We start from the raw sequence: 19,286 nt of genomic DNA on the forward strand, positions 1-19,286 counted from the left end.
GAATCTCATTCTAATCGTGCATTCATGGAAGGAAATGCTAAGGTGGTGAGGTGCAGTCCCATATAGATAGCAAAGCTTGTTCTACCAAGTAATTATTTATCTTGAAAGTGCCCATATTCTTGTGCGAGCAATGATCCAAATGTCTCGCATTTAATTGAATGGCGACAAATTTGTGAAGCCTAAAATACATTGTTTGCCAATTACTTAAACATGATAGCAGAGCTCAGGTTTGTTAGAGGTCGTAAAATTTAGCGTTGTATACTTTGATATCTCTATGATTTTGCTGACATGGTCTCTACCTATTGGTCTCATTTGCTATGAGCTGTAGAATTTGCATCATTAGGCCCTACTTACTTGAGGTTAATTCTTTAGCAAATTTATCTCCAAAATATTTGTAAGATAAAGCTAAAATCCATATAACGGTCAAAACGGTCGAAACGGGACATGGACCAATTCTCCATTGGTTCCTCAGGCCTTTACGACAGCTTGCGTCCGCATTACCCTTTAGTAACTGATAAGGGTCTCCTATTTGGGTCCAAAATCCAAGAGAGACGCCAATTAGAACACAATTTTATAAAATCACAACCGTCCAATCGAAATCTCACGGCCAGAGACGTCCCATTGCATTACTGTTCGCCAAAGAGCACCCGTGGTCCGTGGAGAAAAGGCGTACCGCGACGTCCCTTTTTGGTAATTTTACTAGAAGCGCACGTGCCAATGACACGTGCCGTCACAGAAGGGTTTCTTTCCTTCGGGGCGAGGTAAGAAAGAGCCCTCGTCGCCCCCTGCCCCAAAGCAGAGCTCTCTCTCTGTCTCTCTCTCTATCTCTCTCTCTCTCGCGGAGAAGAAGACGATATCCGGTCGCTAATGGAAGAGATTTGAGGTTAGGTTTTCAATTTTCTCTTCTCGTGATTTTATGTTTTCCATATCCGTTCGCTTTCTCTGATTCCGAGGCTGGGAAATAGCGGTCTTTTTTGATCATCGGAATCAGAAAAAAGCAGCGATCTTGGGTGCTTCATGGGGCATTATACTCGAATGGTTTAGGGTTTATCTGAGGATTTGATTCTAGGGTTCGGAAGGTTGTCCTCCTTTTGGGTTTTAATTCGCTTTTGATCTCGCTGGCAGTTGGGCTTGCAATGCTGGGATTGAGTCAGGGAGCTAGCGTTTGATGGATTCGAAAAGAGATGGAGAGGAGGTCAGGCCGTTGCGGACCAGCGATAGGCTCCGGCAGCGGCCGAAGTATTTTGGCCGTGCCTATCTGTATTTTAAGCCTCCGATAAGGAAGAAGATGAAGACCAAGAAGAGGACTGCGGCGTCGCAGATTGCAAAGAAGCTACTGCGGCCGAGGAATCGGCCGTCCCAGGCTCCCCCCTCTGATGTAAGAGATTCGACATTGCCAATTAGCTCTAGATGGTTCTTTTTTAATTATATGATGGTAGTTAGAAAATTTGTGCGAAAGCTAATTTGGCGCTAATTCTGAAATCATTGGCTTTTAGTTTAAATGGTTGTCTTCCAGTTACAATTTCATTTTTGTTATGGTCTCTACTTATCTACACATCAAGGAATAATGATCGAGGCATATAGGTAGTCTGTATTGCATTGCTATTAGGAGGGGGCAATAATACATCATGAATAGGATATGCATGGGCGTGCAGATACACCATCGACATTGTCTCTGGTCAAGTAAACTGCTGCACGTGGAAGGAGCCAATCTGATACATGGGCAGCAGCTACGGACATTAGAAAGAAAAAGGGGGCGTGGGGGAAGACAGTGCTCACTGAGCTTCAGCATGCATCCTAAGTGGGAGATGGCATTGCCCTTTGATGGGATTAACTGCGAAGGGTTGATATTTAATAATAATTAATGAGTGAAAATCTTCCTTTTGCTCTGCATTACCATTTCTTAATTCAAGTGCAGATGCTGTCACTTTAAAATAAGATAATATTCTACAAACTGCGGGTCCAAGTGAAACTAATATGAAGATTGAACTTGTAGAGAAACATTTGTCTTCATTTCCTGAAGCACCTAACAAGTTTTCATTAGTCTGCTCATAGATAGAGCCAAGACACAAAACTATGTTTGCCCAACAAATATAAATCAATTACAAAATGTAATTCCAAATGTCTCCACACAGTGTAACTCAACTAAAGTGGATTTTTAATGATTATGAATTAGGAAAGCAGATAATTTTAGCACCTTTTTTTAACTGGAAGTTCCATATATAATTGAATTTTCATGGTTGATCATCTGTCACCAAAGATACCTTTAATAATTGACATTCATGAGAACATTATTCAGTTTCTTTTATTAAATCTTGTTCTTGGAAAAATTGACTTTTTATCCAGCCTAAAGAAATAAGTTTTAGAAATTGGCCCTTTTCTTGTACATTATACATGTACTATAGGTGCACTGCAATCATGCATGCATGTGAAAGCAACATGCAGGCACGTGTCCTTCCACTTTTGCGTAGAGGCAACCAAAAACCTGTAAGTGTGCATGAGATTCATCTCATCAAGGTGTTCTTCATTATTAAGGACTTCCATCATAAGGATTAAATGACTTAGATATCACACTCGGGATTGTTGCTCAAATTCAAGAAAGTTAAACTTGATGGTGTTTTAGTTTGTACCTCCATGCTTTATGGTTCCTCTGGATACATACACATACAGATTTATGTTAATAGAGATAAAGATAAATTGGTTGAAGCTGGCCTTATTGACATATTAGCTTAGTTTATTGGCATTGTAAGTTAGCTCCACATTTGCTCCATATACCTTTAAAGTTAGGTTATGCTTATTGTGGTTAATTCAGAAATTTTATTGAATCATTTGCATATTACGCTTGCATTAGTGAATCAAACATATTACGCTTCTTTCATATATTTCTCCAAGTAATATGGAATTAGAATCGCTTTGGTGCATTTATGTTGTATCTTTTATGCTTGATATGCTCATTTCATCCTATTATTTGTGCTTGTGTGATGTAACATAAATATTAAATGGGTCTAGTAATAGTTATTTTTTTTCTCTATTTTGAATTTTTGAACTATTTTATGGTTAATCTTAAGGATGTCCTATGTGTCAGATTAATTGTTGAAAGCATAATTTCACAGCCAGAGATCTATCTTTTTAGAAAACATTTTCTTACCTTTCCTCTTTATTCATTTCTCTTTTATGTGTATTAAATGCTGGGCTTTTCATCACTTCAAATTGCAGATATATCTTGTTTTTCAAAAATTTGATCGATAAGGATCCATTTTTAAATAGGAAAGTTTATGGATCATATTGATTGTTTTCTCCTTTTGATTCTGAACTTGGCTAAAACACTGATCCTCTCTCTGCGTCTCTTGCTCAAATCTGATTCGAGATCACATTTGCCTTTCATGTATATCTGATATCATACTAGTTGTACTTGAGCAAGTTAGTCTCATACCATGGATGTCGGTTTCAGAGCTTGGGAAGCTGTAAGGACAATATATAATGAATGATGCCTAGTGAAGATCTTAGGTGAGAGAAATTCTGATGAAGCTAGTTTGGTGGATGAGGGGATCGACAAGCAACATTCTATTGTAGAAGTTCAATTTTGTAAATTTTCTAAAGAAGCAACACTAAGGGTTTAAGATCATGAGAATCCTGCAAAGAAGAATGAGAAAATTCATAGATACGATTCATCACAAAAGTTTAACTGGCGAAAGCACTATAGAATTGCTGCTTCTTATTACATGTTAATTGTATGATGATCCATTCACTTTTGATGACATGAATTTATTATTTTCTTTATCCCATAATGGTCTGATGCATTAACAGCATGATTGAGATCAAAAGACACGATTGTCTAAAGTTACCGCATGTCTATTATAAAGTGAATTTATGAACTTTGGATATGATTGAAGGCTAGGAGTGATTCTTGCTATCTTAGTGTTGTACTGTGGAAGTATTTATAGGCATATCTGCCAGAAAGTTATGAGGTAGATTGGTTGCCAAACATTTAATTTAAAGCTAAGAGATTTGACAATTGCTATAACCGTTGAGCCTTGTCTATATGTGGTTGATTACTTGATACTATGGATCAATTTATATAATATCTTTAATTTTTTCAAAATTTAATTCACTTCATTACTCTGGTTGCATTTGATCTTTCTCTTTGGGGTTTAGATAGATCAAGGAAAAAGAAGAATCATACCAGTTGTCCATGATAGCTTTTGGAAGCTGTTACTTTTGTAATTATCTAAGAGCTTTAGATAGAAGTTTATTCTTCTTCGTTAAACATGTGAGGTTTCATGTAATTATCTTCCTTTTACCAACCAAAATCCCTATCCTCTTTCTTTTTCCCTCCTAAGATCTGATTTACACTAAAATTTAGTGTTCATGTGAAGAAGATAAGCAAATTATTGTTACTTTTTTCTATCATTGTTGGTTTGTCCAATTGTTTGGTTGAACAATTGCCTTATTTTTTTGAATTTTAGGAATTATGCGGTTCTTATCGAGATCAGCCTGGGGTTGTAATGGGATAGAATTGTTGGGGGAACCCTTTACCAAGTATAGCAACCAATCAGAATTAGCTATTTTTTGCAAAGCTTAAAAACATTTATGCTGAAACATTTTTTTTTTCCAAAAAAACACCAACATTTTGGATGAAGCACTAAAGTCTTCTCAGGTAACAAATGTGAACTCGATTGCTTGTATGATTGACTTTATACTGCACGTACATTATTATGAGATAATCACTGACCATCCTTGGGCCTCATTTAGTGGAGTATTTTCTACAGAAGTTTGTGAGCAAGGTTTGCCATACTGATCGATACCGTACTATACTGGGCATACCGTATTGTATCGATACCGAAACGGTATGAACTCTCATACCGTACCAACAATCAGTACACCTTGCCGTCTTGTAACGTACCACGTAACAACACTGTAATAGGATAGTACTGGTATAGGTTCCGGTATTGAGATGGTGAACTTTATCTATAAGGAACCCTTTTTTCTGCGTTTTAGCCATATATTTTCTCCTCCTGTTATGCTAATTCTTATCTTGTCAGATTTTCCCCCTTCATGGGCATAAGATGGAGCTTTGGTAAAGTTTGCATCTTAAACTTAGTCTCATCAACGTTGTTGGTGGAATTCATGCTGTATGAGTCTTACATCAGATGAAAATTTTGAAACTTCTTGTGCTTTATAGTTCAGCTTATGTAGACTTTGGACAAGTATCTTCTGCCGTTGCTTACTTTTCAAATATGACATATGCACCTGCTGCTTCTACATGCTTACTACGTTTAAACTTTGCTTCATTCTGTTATTTTCTTATTATGTAAGACTTAGCACCTTTCAGCTTCTAATATCTGCTATTCTTCTTTCAACAGTCTATTGCTGCAAATCTTCGCCGTTCAACAAGAAAAAGAAAGATTTCTATAAATCTGGAAGATTATGAAACAGACAGTTCCCGAACAGATGATGATGATTTAATGGTGAGATTTTTAACTCTCCCATGCCTGGAATGTTTGTAGAGGTCAGTTATTAGCTTGGTGTCTTAGGAGCTTGAAATGTGAAAATCTTCTTGCTGTTTTGGCTAACTAATTGTTCACAACTGCTGGTTCTGATTCTCATACAGGCACCCAGATATCGCTCTTCTAAAAATAAGGTAGAAAACAATGCAAGTCATGATGAAGTATCAGCCTCTCCAAGGAACAGAAAGATCCCAAATACTAAATCCCTTCCCCGCCGTGAAGGTTTACGGCCTAGAAGATCACTGAGGAGAACAAGAATGCGACCATATCAAGAATCAGAAGATGAACAGGAAAGCTCTGAAGCGCAAGCTGCACAGGATGAGACAGAAAATGGAAATGATGTTGAGGAGGATGGTGGAAATGAAGAGGAAGGTGACGGGGAGGATGAAGCAGAGGAAGATGGGGATGATGAAGATGGTGAGGAAGAACAGGAAGGTAGGAGGAGATATGACCTACGGAACCGTGCAGAGGTTCGCAGACTTACTCCTGAGAAAGAGGGGAAACAGCGACCACGGTCCCCTCGCAGAGTACTGCATCATGGAATGGGCTCCAAAAACCCTAAGTATCTAAGAAAAGGTGGATCTCGAGTTCATAAGCGACATCGTTTGTCATTACCTGATGATTCTGACGATTCTCTTCTTGTGGATGAAATGGATCAAGGTCCAGCTATTCCATGGATGAGAAGTGGTAGTAGAGGTGGGACGCCATGGCTTTTGGGGGGTTTAGATATGCACAGTTCAACAACATGGGGACTGAATGTAGCTGCATCTGGGTGGAGTCACCAAGGTGACAATATTGCTTCTCTTACTACCGGTGTTCAAACTGCTGGACCGAGCTCAAAGGGAGGGGCAGACATTCAGCCTTTACAAGTTGATGAAAGTGTGAGTTTTGATGACATAGGGGGTTTGTCAGAATATATTGATGCATTAAAGGAAATGGTATTCTTTCCCCTACTATATCCCGATTTCTTTGCAAATTATCACATCACTCCTCCAAGGGGAGTACTGCTGTGTGGTCCTCCTGGCACAGGAAAAACACTAATTGCTAGAGCATTAGCTTGTGCTGCCTCAAAGGCTGGTCAGAAGGTTAGTTTTTACATGCGCAAGGGAGCTGATGTTCTCAGCAAATGGGTAGGAGAGGCAGAGCGACAACTGAAATTGCTCTTTGAAGAAGCTCAAAGGAATCAGCCATCCATTATTTTTTTTGATGAAATAGATGGCCTTGCTCCTGTTAGATCAAGCAAACAAGAACAGATTCACAATTCTATTGTTTCGACTTTACTTGCTTTGATGGATGGTCTTGATTCCCGTGGGCAAGTTGTTTTGATAGGAGCAACCAATAGAATTGATGCTATTGATGGCGCTTTGCGCCGCCCTGGTCGCTTTGACCGTGAATTTATTTTTCCTTTACCTGGGTATGAAGCACGTGCTGAAATATTAGATATTCATACACGCAAATGGAAGGAACCCCCGTCGAGGGAGTTGAGGATGGAACTTGCTGCTAGTTGTGTTGGATATTGTGGAGCAGATTTGAAAGCTCTATGCACAGAAGCTGCCATCCGGGCATTTCGTGAGAAGTATCCTCAAGTGTATACTAGTGATGACAAGTTTGTCATAGATGTTGATTCCATTAGGGTGGAAAAATATCATTTCTTAGAAGCCATGTCTACAATCACACCTGCTGCTCACAGAGGATCCATTGTGCACTCCAGGCCGCTGTCTTCAGTTGTTGCTCCATGTCTGAAAAGACATCTCCAAAGGATCATGGAACACATGTCTGATATTTTTCCGTGTCTTTCAGCTTTTGATGTGAGCAAGCTGTCTATTCTTTCTTATGGTTCGGTGCTTTCTCTTGTTTATAAGCCTCGCCTTTTGATATGCGGTGACGAAAGTGTCGGGCTGGTAATGATCTTGAAACTTATTTAATAAGCAAATTTGTTAGTTATTATTAATGCAACAGTCTAAGAACTTTTCAGTTTAACAGGATCATGTTGGGCCAGCCATCTTGCATGAATTGGAGAAATTTCCTGTTCACCCTCTTGGGCTTCCTTCTCTTCTTTCTGATCCAAGTGCAAAGACTCCAGAAGAGGCTCTGGTACATATATTTGGTGAAGCAAGGCGAACAACACCTTCTATACTTTACTTACCACAATTTCATATTTGGTGGGAAACTGTGAGTATGCAAATTCAGTAGGTAACTTTTAAATGATGAATTTCTGATTAATAATATATTTTTCCTGATTGTTATATGTATATATTTCAGGCACATGAGCAGCTTAAGGCTGTCTTGATGACCCTTTTGGAGGAACTGCCATCCAATCTTCCCATTTTATTACTTGGAACATCTTCAGTGCCCTTAAGCGAACTTGATGAGGAGTGTATTTCCATATTTGGTCTTCGTAATGTGTATGCATTTCTTAACCTAATATGTTATTCATTGTCTATAACTCCCAACTTTCTCAAACTAATCATTCTTGCCATCAGTTATCCATAATTAAGATAATTTAGATTCTCTGATGTCTTCTATGACCATATCTGTTTATCTTCTTAATAATTCATGTGAAACTGGTCCTTTTTTTTAGTACAGATGTGAAAGCTGGTCTTTACTGTGAGTCAAGCATTACTAATCTTGTGGATGAGATACCAATTTGTTTATCAAGTTAGCAAAATTATGAAAATCATAATCATTACCTTACTGAAATTTAATTAGAGCCCAAAATCGTAGAGGTTTTTATGCATTTAGAATAATGATTGAGAAACTTTATGAGTGATGGTGGATGGTGTATTAAGAAAGATATAATACAGCTAAAGCTTTTTACTGGAAGCTGACATCCAATGAGGCTCTGTTTGGTTTTCCGAAAGATGCGAGAGAAACCCTGTAATAACAGGATGGTGATTCTCATAGATGTTTTCCTACTTTATTAGGTTATACACAGAAAAGATTCAAAATTTACTACGATTCAAACATGTTGGGCTTTATGTGAATAAACTCCAGATTGATGTAGAACAAGAAAGTTGTAACATCTCTCAGGTAGAAAATTTGGAAATTCAGATCTCCCAGAGGATAATATCAATTAGGTCATGAATGGGAAATAGGCCTCGATCATGAGCTTTGCTGATCTCAAGGATTATGAGAATTCTTTCATGAAACATGAAATGTGGACTAGATGCGTTGATGTTGGAAGTACTAGAAGAAGGATAATGAGTACCTTGGAAAATATATAAGCATATTATAAATGTATTTATGTAAGGAGGATATAAGTTGATGCAAGTGAAATTTGGTGAAGGGCTCTTAGGAATTAGACCAAAGAGCTTGATTTCAATCAAGAAGTGCTTGCAAAAGACTAAAGAAAACTTAAAAGACTCTTTCAACATCCATTGAATAACTTCGCTTGCATATTCTTTATGCTGTGATGCTCAAACAGCATGGTTTAGAGGAAAGAGCCATGAATTTGTAAACATATTAACTTGGACTTCTTTTAAGTTATTTAGAAGATAATGGTCTCTGGAAAGTAATGGATCTTGCGCATTTATGATCTTGTTGCTTTAGCTCGTTTCTCTGCTTCTGTTAAAGTGTTCCTCAATGGGTTTATTTGTTCATGGGAGATGCTAAAACAAAGGCAACCTGGCTTATTTGTATAATATGTCTGAAGACACAAATAGGTCACTCTTGACTTGCCTTTGTACGGGTGCAAATGGTTCAGGTCGGGTCGGCTCATGAGTGACCTCGACCCAATCTGGTTTTTTGTTCGGATCCTAATTTTGGACCCAGGCCCGACCCGATAGAAGATTGGGTCGGATCGGGTCGGGTCCACCGCTACAATTTTTGACCCAACGGGTCATTCGGGTCGGGTCGGGTCCATGTATAACCCGGACCCAACCTAAAAAAATTGGGTTTGGTTTGGGTCTGGGACCCATCCATGGCTTCAGAACTTGTGTTTGCACCCCATGGGATGCAGCCCGTGGGTCCGAATAATTATACAGATTTGGGTCAAGTCAGGTCATAGGATTGAAAACCCAAAATTATTTAAATTTCAAATGGGTTGGGTTGGGTCGGGTCTAAGCGGGTTCGGGTCACGGGTCAACTCGACCCATTTGCAGCGTTATGCCTCAGTTACTAATTCTTGTGGTCATCCAAATATAGGTAGACGAGCAGGTCAAAAGGACCGAAGTTGTTGGGTATCCTGGTCTTAAGAATTAATTTATGGTGCTCATTTATGGGCATTAACATAATGGGGCTATGGTCAAAATAGAAATGATTGGTGTATGATGGAGATTAGGGCCCTTAGGTTTCAATTCTAATTGGAGGAAGATTGATGAAAATTATTAATTCAAAGGAAAAGGTTGTCTGTAGGACAATAAAGATGAATAATTGTGGTCAGGCTTGCTTTTCGATCTGGATATAAACAGCAATTTGGAAGAATAACAGAGAGGAAAAGGTATATGACGAGATTCTAGTGATGCAATCATTGAATCCATCTGGCAAGCAACAAGTCATCGGGCATTTAGAAAGGCCTCAGCAGAGTCTCTGGATATAATTGCCATTAGAACTCTATTATAACTGTGTTTAGATTTGTTACAAGTTGACTCAGGTAATTAATGGTAGAGTAAGTCGGAGAGCAAACGAAGAAAAAAAGAAATGAGAAAAGAAAGAATGGGAATGTCATTTGCATGTCTTTTTCCACCTTTAAATGACCTGCTTATTCTTCAGCAGGTTCTCTCTGTTATTATTTCTTAAGACTAAGGGGTTGGCAAACTATTAGATTGAGTTCAGATAGAAGTCTTATGTCAAAGGAATTAAAATGATCAAGGGCCAAAATATGTATTTCTCAAAACTTGTCCAGATCTTGATTTTTTTTTGAAAAGTATGATTCTGTAATAGCTAGCTGAAAATCCTTGATTCTTGTATGTAAAATCTTGATTATTCTACCCTTACTGGGTTGTGCTCTATAAAAAAAAACAAACAAACAATAGTCCTATTTTTTTATCTATGTAGGGCTGATAACAGCATGATTTTGCAAATAGATCGAAATTACTATAGATTGCGACAATAATGATGTAAAGAATCAATGTGCTGTTGTTCTGTGATCAAACAACTTGAGTCAGGGTTATTAGAGGAAATGACTGGTGTACAACAGAATTTAGGGTTCAAAAATAGGGAATTGGATCAATGAGGATTACAAATTGCAAGGAAAAAGTTTTGGTAACTGTTCTGTAGAATGAAAGGCAACTTGGAACGTTGTGCTGAGATCTGCTTCAGAATCTTAACATAAATCGGTAATTGGGAAGAAGAATAAGAGCTAAGAAAAATGGTAAATTTAAGGTTGTAACCCTCTGGGGTTATATGCAACAATAGGCTATTAGGTGTCATATTCTCTCTGCATAGTTTGTGGGACTTGGCAGCTAGATCTAGTCTCAGCTTTATTGCATGTCAGTGCAGGTAAATGATAACATAGCAGAAAGTAGAGTGGAAAAGAACTTACCAACCTTTGTCTTTTTGTTGTTATGCTCTCTTCCATAAGAGCTGCTCTTTCTCCCGATCTTGTCCATTATTTTGTAAGGAGGTGACTGACTAAGCAACTAATTGAGTCAATTTAGAAAATATATAAAGCTTATGTAGCCTCTCTTAAATCTGGCAAAATCCGGATAACAGGAAAAATGTAGACTTCCTATTAGCTAGCTGGAAATCCCTGATATCTCCAAACACCTCAATGGGCATTCGCATAATTCGCTGACAGCAAGCCATATCTTTTGATTTTGGGACATAGGGGACCTAGAATGGACCCAACTGGACCCTTCTTGCCCTTCATTTTAATCATCTGCATCACATCATCTATATATATCCATCTTTTTTGCTTTGAAGCTTGTCCCTTACTTTTCTTTAAAAGGTTGCTGAATTTGCACATTTAGTGGGTTGATGTCATGGATTCTTTTGTACAAGTCTGTCAGATATTTTGTTGCGTAATAAGGTGAATGAAGTCAAATCTTACTCTTTCGCCTAAACTTAAGGGGTCCTTTAACTAATTTTCTTAGTTTTAAGTATGTCACTTTAAAAAGAAACTCTTGGGTATTGTTTGTTGAGTGAAGATTTTGGTATCAGAATTGTATAAAGAAAAATCATCTTTGTGCATCTTACCAGTATTCATTTATTAAAAAAGAAACATTTTCTTTTTCTTTCACCACATTAAAGGAAATTTTTTCAAGTAAGAATATCAACTTATTCTAAATTTCCATTTTATAGGTATCAAGTGGATAGACCAACGACAGATGACAGGGCTAGATTTTTCGAGCAACTGCTCGAAGCTTTGCTCTCTATTTCACAGGAAGAGTCAATGGGAAAATCAAAAGAACCAAAATCTCTTCCGGAACTCCCCAGAGCACCAAAAGAAGTGAGTGGTCCAAAGGCTTCAGAGCTAAGAGCCAAGGCAGAAGCTGAGCAACATGCCCTTCGCCGTCTGCGGATGTGTCTCCGAGATGTTTGCAATCGGTCTGTTTATTCATTCCATACCATGAAGAACTTGTGTGTAAAAAATTGATATTATTGCTAACAAAAAAGGAAATTGCTTATTGAACTTGGCCCTGTTATTTGCGAGCTTAAGGTTAGATTAAATCCAACTTCAGGTTCAAAAAAATAAAGCTTATCTGTAATCTGCATCAGCATGGTTATTGCTAACAGAGGTTAGAGAAAGCAACCACATAATGAATCAGTTTCTCATAATTCACACAATATTAGTCAATTATTTTGGTCATTTGAGCATTAGGTACATGCCACTAAAAACATTTGATCTCTACTTGTATTTGGAAGTTATTTGGTGTGTTAGCTAACTACATTATGAGATCCTTCTAGTAAAACACTGGCATTGTTTTTGTTAAAAAAAAATTATTCTTTTCATGATTTAATAGATCATCATGATTCTTGATTGTCCAATAATGGAATATTTGTAAAGCTTGGTACTTTGGTTAGTGTATCGTCAAAGTCGAGAGTTTATTGGTCATTCAGAAGTAAATCATTTCATGATTCATGACTCATAAATTCTTTAATATTTCTGAGAAGATAATACCAAAGCTAGTCTTTATCTGCGCGAAACTTTTTGGACCTCTTCATATTATTACTTCTAGGAAATCTGTTTCCCATCTTAAATCTCTGGAGTAGGTACATTTTTGACTTCACGAGAAATGAGTTTGCATGATCTTGTAATGACATCATCTATTCCCTGCTTTCCTTGCTTGCAGAATTCTCTATGACAAACGGTTCAGTGTATTTCATTATCCAGTCATGGATGAGGATGCGCCAGATTATCGTTCAATTGTTCATAATCCTATGGATATGGCTACTCTGTTGCAGCGAGTGGATTGTGGACATTATCTCACACGTGCAGCATTTCTGCTAGATGTTGACCTCATTGTGGCAAATGCAAAGGTATGATCTTGTCTGGTAGAATATTTTCCTATCATGCCTACTTTGAGTTTATTTTTTTCCTCAAGTATCTGGTTAAAAATCAAAAATCTTCAAATTCATGACCCATTAGACTTGAAGTTTTGAGTTATACTATGGATATTAATTTGCGAGCAAGTATTCTCCACTGTGCTAAGATTGGACTTTCTGTGGAAAGATTTTTGGCTTCTTCAGTTGATTTTTGGAGCAATTTCACAGGTATATAATGGAGATGACTACAATGGAACTAGGATTGTAAGCAGAGCTTATGAGCTTCGAGATGCGGTATTTCCTGTGTTCATTTAATATTGATTGTAGTCAGGAATCACATAAATTGATAACTTGATGTTAATTTTTATTTAAATTCTTGTTTTTCTTACAGGTGCAAGGTATGTTGTCCCAAATGGACCCAGCTTTGGTTTCATTTTGTGACAAGATTGCAGCACAGGGGGGCCCTTTGCATGTGGTGGATGACACAGATGGCTTGGGTCTTCCAGCAGCACCTGTTGTTCAATTAGCTGCTGTTACTAGAACAAGTGCCCGACTTCGTAATGTTCAGCCAGAGGTAAAGCTGTCACAAAGTTATGAAGCATTAAAGCGGACCAAGAAAAACACCGACAATGAAAATACAGGTAATTGCTTGTTAGATCTTTTTTCTTAATTGATGGAAAAATAATACTTAATTCTTTTCTGTGCCATGATGTGATTAGGATTAACAATGAGATCTGGTTTCATGGATGAAAATAGTAACCATTCAGTATTTAGCTCTATAAATATAGGATCATATGCTGTATTTACTCATGTCAAATTCTGAATATCCCATCCTTGGGAAAATTCAGGCTATATTGTATAACAAAAACTTGATATACAACAAAGTTGTTGTTTGGTATGTTCTTAACATGTTAAAGGGCACGGACCTGTTTTACATTTCTTGGATGGGGTAGCATTATACTTGGGAGAAAAAATGTCTTTACTAATTCCTGATAATAAGAGCTTCCAACATTAGTAGAATCAATAGGTGGCTTTGGTAGAAACAAGAAGATCTAGCTTTTGCCTTGTGCTCAAATAAGTTGGTGTTTCTATGCAGACTTTTGGTTTTCGTCTCATTCTACCTAACAGTGCATGTGAGTTGGGTTGTTCGGGCTCGACTGATCTAAGCATGAAATTGGAGATTCAATCAAGCACAAGGATTCAAGTCTCGGAGGGACGTCCCACTGTATACCGGGACGGGGTACCATCCCATGTATAGGGATAGGACTGTTCTACCATTGTCCTAGCATCTCTATCGGCATTTCTTGGGACATCTCCTGTCCCAAGAAATCGGGACTGGGTGGGACGGCGGTGCGTCCTATTCCCTTGGAAAATCGAGACAGCTCCGTCCTACAGAATTTAAAACCTTGATCAAGCTGGTTACTTTGTAGTCCTAATACTAGACACAAGACCTTGACAAGTTGCTCAAAGTCTAGCAAAGTGGTCCTACATGACGTGAAACATGACGTGAAGATCCAACCAACATGTGACTTGACCCATTTGTCACCCAATCCTCTCTCCCTGCTTAGCTCACCAAATTATGCTTTTACAGCATGTGGTTGCCAAAGTCCAAGCATTTATAGAAGCGCTTTCCTGAAGGCATCTACGACACTATTTCTTGAAGAGCAAGAAGCAGAAGTTCCTGTTATTGCTAATAATGTTCTTATTTAATAACAGTAATAAATAATACTTATGCACTTTGTAGCATTTAGATCTATCTTGATAAAATTACTCATTCTTGTATGCTTGTCTGTCCATATCAAGAAAAAACTAGAACTATTTTTCGTTTCATAATTGTGCAAAGTATTGTTTATGTTGTTTGTTTGGGATGTTTTAGTTGTTGCATCTAACACTTTGTTGTGGGTGAAAATCTTTCTTGCTTATTTCCATTTTTTCCTTCATCCAGTAGATGAAGGCTTTTTTAGTTTGCAGAAAGATAAGTGCAGGAGGAAAGTTAATTTAAGGAGCTATAAGCACATAAGACACTCCCAAGACTCTTAAGTAGGATAGTTTGCCTGCTAATTTGAACTCACATTTTAAAATATGGCCTTGCCTAGAGACACGATCCATCATTCTGTAAAAGCTAGGTGGAACTTTGAACCTTCCATGATGCATATCCTCCCAACTCTCTACTGAAAGTGTTTTCAGTCTCACCTTTCCAAATGGGTAGGATGACTTCTTGAAGGGTGTGGCCTTACTAGAAAACATGATTTGTTACTCTTTTGGATGTCATTCTTCTAGTTGTCGTGGAGCAAATATATAGCTAATTTGCCTAGTTGCGTCTTATCCTTTCTCCCATCAGCCTCACCACTCCTTACTGTTACTTTCAAATATGGGCTAATTTTTAAATGAACTCCAACAAGGTTTAACTGTTTAAGTCCATTTCTGATTCATGGAGAGAAAGTTGACTACAATCTTCTGTCAGCACCTCTACTCAATGATAATAAGGAATCGAATCCTAAAAAGGAATTAAGGTAGCTAAATGTAGTATTGGCCTATCTCATTTCAAGAGCCTTCATTGTCATAAGCTCCTTTTCTCCAAAGATACCAATATTACTTCAACATATAAGTGTCAATTGTCCAAGCATCCAAAAGAATCCAGTACATGAACCTTTAAGAAATTCAACATGGGGACATGTCCATGTACTGTAAAGCACATTTAATTGAACCAGATGTTTAGAGAATTTGTAAAATTGATATAGACTTTGCTAATTGTTATGTTGGACTTGACAACTTCTATAAAATATTATTAAGCATGTAATGATCATGACATTTTGACTTAGTGATTTGAAGTTCCAAGGAGTGTCATTAAGTGTTCCAAGTGTCCTAGTCTTTTGACATCTTGAAATCCAAAACTTGGAGTTTCTGGGTAACTTTGCCTAATACCTTTAGACATACAAGGGAGTTGCTTCGGAAACTAATAATGTGATTTGCTCATTCTGCCACATCTTCCATGCCACTGAAATATGATCAATTTTAAAGTGTTTGGCATCACCCAAAATGCTTCTCGTCAAATCATGGCTAGCTAAAAAGGGCTTAGAGTAACCATAACTGTATTATTGAACCTTATTCTAACTTTTTAGAGTTGGCTCTATGTAACATTAGTTGCTTGGTATTCCTATGGAGGTCCTCCACAGAGCTAAAGTTAAACGAGAAATAATGGTATGATATAAATTCAAAATACAACTATTGAGAGAGACTTATTATGAACCTGTTCACGAGCTGGGTGACCCACCAGGCCTGCTCGGCCCCAAAACCTTTTTGGTGGGCTCAGGCCAAAGGTTTCGGCCCGCCAGCCCGAGCTTGGACTTTGGGATAAAAGCCTAGTCCAGCTCAAATTTTTTATTTTCTTGTGTTATTTGTTTATGAAATTATGATTGATGTGTATATATTCTAAATTGACAATTGTTGTTATATATGAACTTAATGGGATAATAGACATGATATAGGTTGTTGGCAATATTTAATTATTCATAATTTAGCATTTTTTAAATATTTTAAAGCATTTTTAGTACTTTTTTGGGGGGGAAAAATGATCATGAAGCCCAAGGACCATTCCGAAGCCTGAAGCTCAAGTAAGAGCTGGGCTCGGGCCTAGAAGGTAGGCCCAAAGACTAGACCAAGTTGGGCTCCGGCTTAAGACAATTGTGCTGATCTTTGGGCAAAGCCAGGCCGAGCCTGGCTTATTTTTGGCCCATGAACAGGTCTACTTCATTGCAGTATGGTATTATTGGAAGACAAAAGAACGAAATGACTCTAAGATTCATATCTAGGATAGGAGAAGTTTGAATGGGTTAGGGAAATATTAAGTTAATGATAATCTATTTTAATTCGAATCCTGCCTTGTAAGGTCAAGTTTAGTTGGAAAGATGAGAACAATAAATGGCTTTAGGTCTTGTAAAAGGGATATGAGGAGAGTTCTAAATGAAAAAAAAGAAGTTATTATTGACCCAGTAATAATCTGTTCAAGCAGAATATTCTGTTCTTCAGACTGATTTGGGAGCATCCTCTCACCCTACGGTTTTACCTAAGTGATCTGTGTGGTTGCGCATGGTTTTCTTTGAGGGTCAACCTATAAATTGTTGGAACTAGAACTGAACCAATCACTACCGAAATGAAAACAAACTGACTCAACCACAACATCGCATTGGTTCGGGTCAGTTCTTAGGTCTCCAGAATTTTAAAAGAAAATGGCAAAATGGTCTATTGATAAATCTTGAGTAAAACATATTATGACAACAAAATCTGATATACTGTTCAGAAAAATTAACATAAAAAATGAACCTATGGGAAAATAATGGGATTTTCGCATATATATTCTTAAAAAAGTGCATATTTGCTTTTATTGCTCAAAAAGAAAAGGTCTATGTATAACCCTTTAGAGTCCTACGATTATTCCTACACTTAGGAAATAGAAGGTGAAGAGAAAATAGATTGAAATTTAGGACAGAGGTTAAGTGCTCTGGTTTCAGTGCACTTCAAGCTTTCTATTGTTATCCTTCTTGTCTCTGTTGGTGCCTAAGTGTGATCTTTTGGGCTGCTTGCAAGTTTGATTTATGATTTCCCATGTTAGCTCTCTTCCTATATGGTCTCAATGGGTACGTGAAAACTAAATAAACTTGAGTGCCTATGATTCTTTTGTTTATTTTAAATATTTGTATTTCGTGTCACAACAATTTACATGCAATACAGTTTACTGCTTGTTTTATTCATGCTGATCGTGTTTGTTATCAAACAGATGTAGGGATTCTGCTTAGTTATAGCAGTTCTTGTTTTGCATCGTAAATGAGTGCCCCACCTAGTGTATGAACGGCAACTAAAGGCAGCTTTTATAATTTAAAACTCTTGACAACATGAACTTATACAGATTATAGAGGTATTATGTCACATGATTTCAGGCTCGAGCCGAGAAGACAGAGCTGCTGCTGAACCTGATTCACTGAAACTGAGTTCCTCTCAACCAGGACCATTTGAAGAACCAGAAATGAATGGGACATCAAAAAGACCAGAAAACCCTGTTAATAATGAACTTCCAGAGGCATCTGTAGTGGCTAGCAGCCCCCTGGCTAGTGAGAACTCCCAAGATGTGGTAATGACCGATGTAGAAATTTCTGAACAAATTGACACCGTGAAGCAGCTTCTTATGGAACGCACTGAAGGCTATGGTGTGCCACAGCTTGAGAGGCTTTACACCCGTGTAATAAAAAGCGTGATAGCAGTGACAAGTAAAGAAGGTAGAGAGGATCATAAGCTGTTAATCTTGAGGCATCTGTTGAAATTTGTTGAGGATGATGAAAATTTTTAACCGTTCCGGAAATAAATTCCTTTTTTAGTTTTGTACATTGTCACAGCAAACATTCATCATTTTTCTGTTCGTTCATCCTTCAATATCCAGTGTTGACATTGGCTTGTGAGTTACTGTCCAGTACGTAATTACCTACGTGTTAGCTGGGCCCTGATCCGCGTAGACCAAGGGCGAACGCTCATCGTTTACGGCATGGACTACCAGGGTATCTAATCTTAGTCGCTCCCCATGCTTTCACACCCGTGTCGATCGGGGTTTTTGGCGTTTCTAAGTAGATCTATGGATTTAACCTCTGCGCATGAAATTCCACTCTTCTCGGTCTATGGAAATCCCAATGCATGAAATTCCACTCTCCTCTGTCTCACTCAAGTGAATTGGTTTCGAGAGCATTCTGCCAGTTTTTGGTAAACTACAGCTGACCAGGTGGCAATTCCTGTTTTCCTGATTTCATTTTCAGGAATTTCTGCAGGAAGTGCAGATGGTGGATCTTTAATAATCCAAATGCACTAAACCTCTCTCACCCCTGAATCTTTATTCATGCTAGTGAGTTCTTGTTTAATACTAGTTAAGTTTGTAGTGAAATGTCTGCACCCCCCCCCCCCCCCCCCCCCCCCCCTCTCTATAACCAGTTATGCTTTGACCATTCTGCAACTTTCTCTGGATGTTATTAAGCATGGTTCCGAGAATAGAGAAGCTGTGCAAAGCAAAAGCTGAGAAATGCTAACAAATGTACAACGATCAAGGAAGTAGTAATTTTAACAATAATCAATGCATAGTAGCTGTTATGCCTGATGACTGTGCACTAGCTTAAACAACTCGATTAATCTGGTGGATTTATCACATGTCCAGTTCTCTCAAAAGCAGAATGCTGGGTGATTTCTCAGTACTGCTTTAGAGCCACTTGAACGTCATGCATTACTGCATCATCATCCAGATAAATTTTGCCATCCCCTGATTCCAGTCCAGGGCTCATTTCTGGGTGCATATAACCTCGGAGATGGAAAAGACGA

General features: G+C 38.0%; 1 protein-coding gene across 3 annotated transcripts; it reads left to right on the plus strand.

Moving 5' to 3' along the window:
* The first annotated feature begins 760 nt into the window (after positions 1-760).
* LOC103707768 (ATPase family AAA domain-containing protein At1g05910) lies at positions 761-18,311 on the plus strand. 3 transcript variants are annotated; one of them, XM_017842982.3, is made up of 11 exons: positions 761-883; positions 1,126-1,378; positions 5,364-5,468; positions 5,612-7,408; positions 7,491-7,679; positions 7,770-7,912; positions 11,748-11,993; positions 12,740-12,926; positions 13,161-13,226; positions 13,324-13,573; positions 17,846-18,311. In XM_017842982.3, the coding sequence occupies exons 2-11, from the start codon at positions 1,169-1,171 to the stop codon at positions 18,274-18,276; spliced, it is 3,624 nt and encodes a 1,207-aa protein (XP_017698471.2). In that variant the 5' UTR covers positions 761-883; positions 1,126-1,168; the 3' UTR covers positions 18,277-18,311. The 3 variants fall into 3 exon arrangements, with proteins under 3 accessions (XP_017698471.2, XP_038984181.1, XP_038984182.1); XM_039128253.1 differs by having other exon boundaries at positions 17,870-18,308; XM_039128254.1 differs by lacking the exon at positions 17,846-18,311 and adding an exon at positions 17,710-17,832.
* Positions 18,312-19,286: the final 975 nt, after the last annotated feature.

The sequence above is a fragment of the Phoenix dactylifera genome, chromosome 7 (assembly GCF_009389715.1).
Source record: "Phoenix dactylifera cultivar Barhee BC4 chromosome 7, palm_55x_up_171113_PBpolish2nd_filt_p, whole genome shotgun sequence".
Classification (NCBI taxonomy): Eukaryota; Viridiplantae; Streptophyta; class Magnoliopsida; order Arecales; family Arecaceae; genus Phoenix; species Phoenix dactylifera.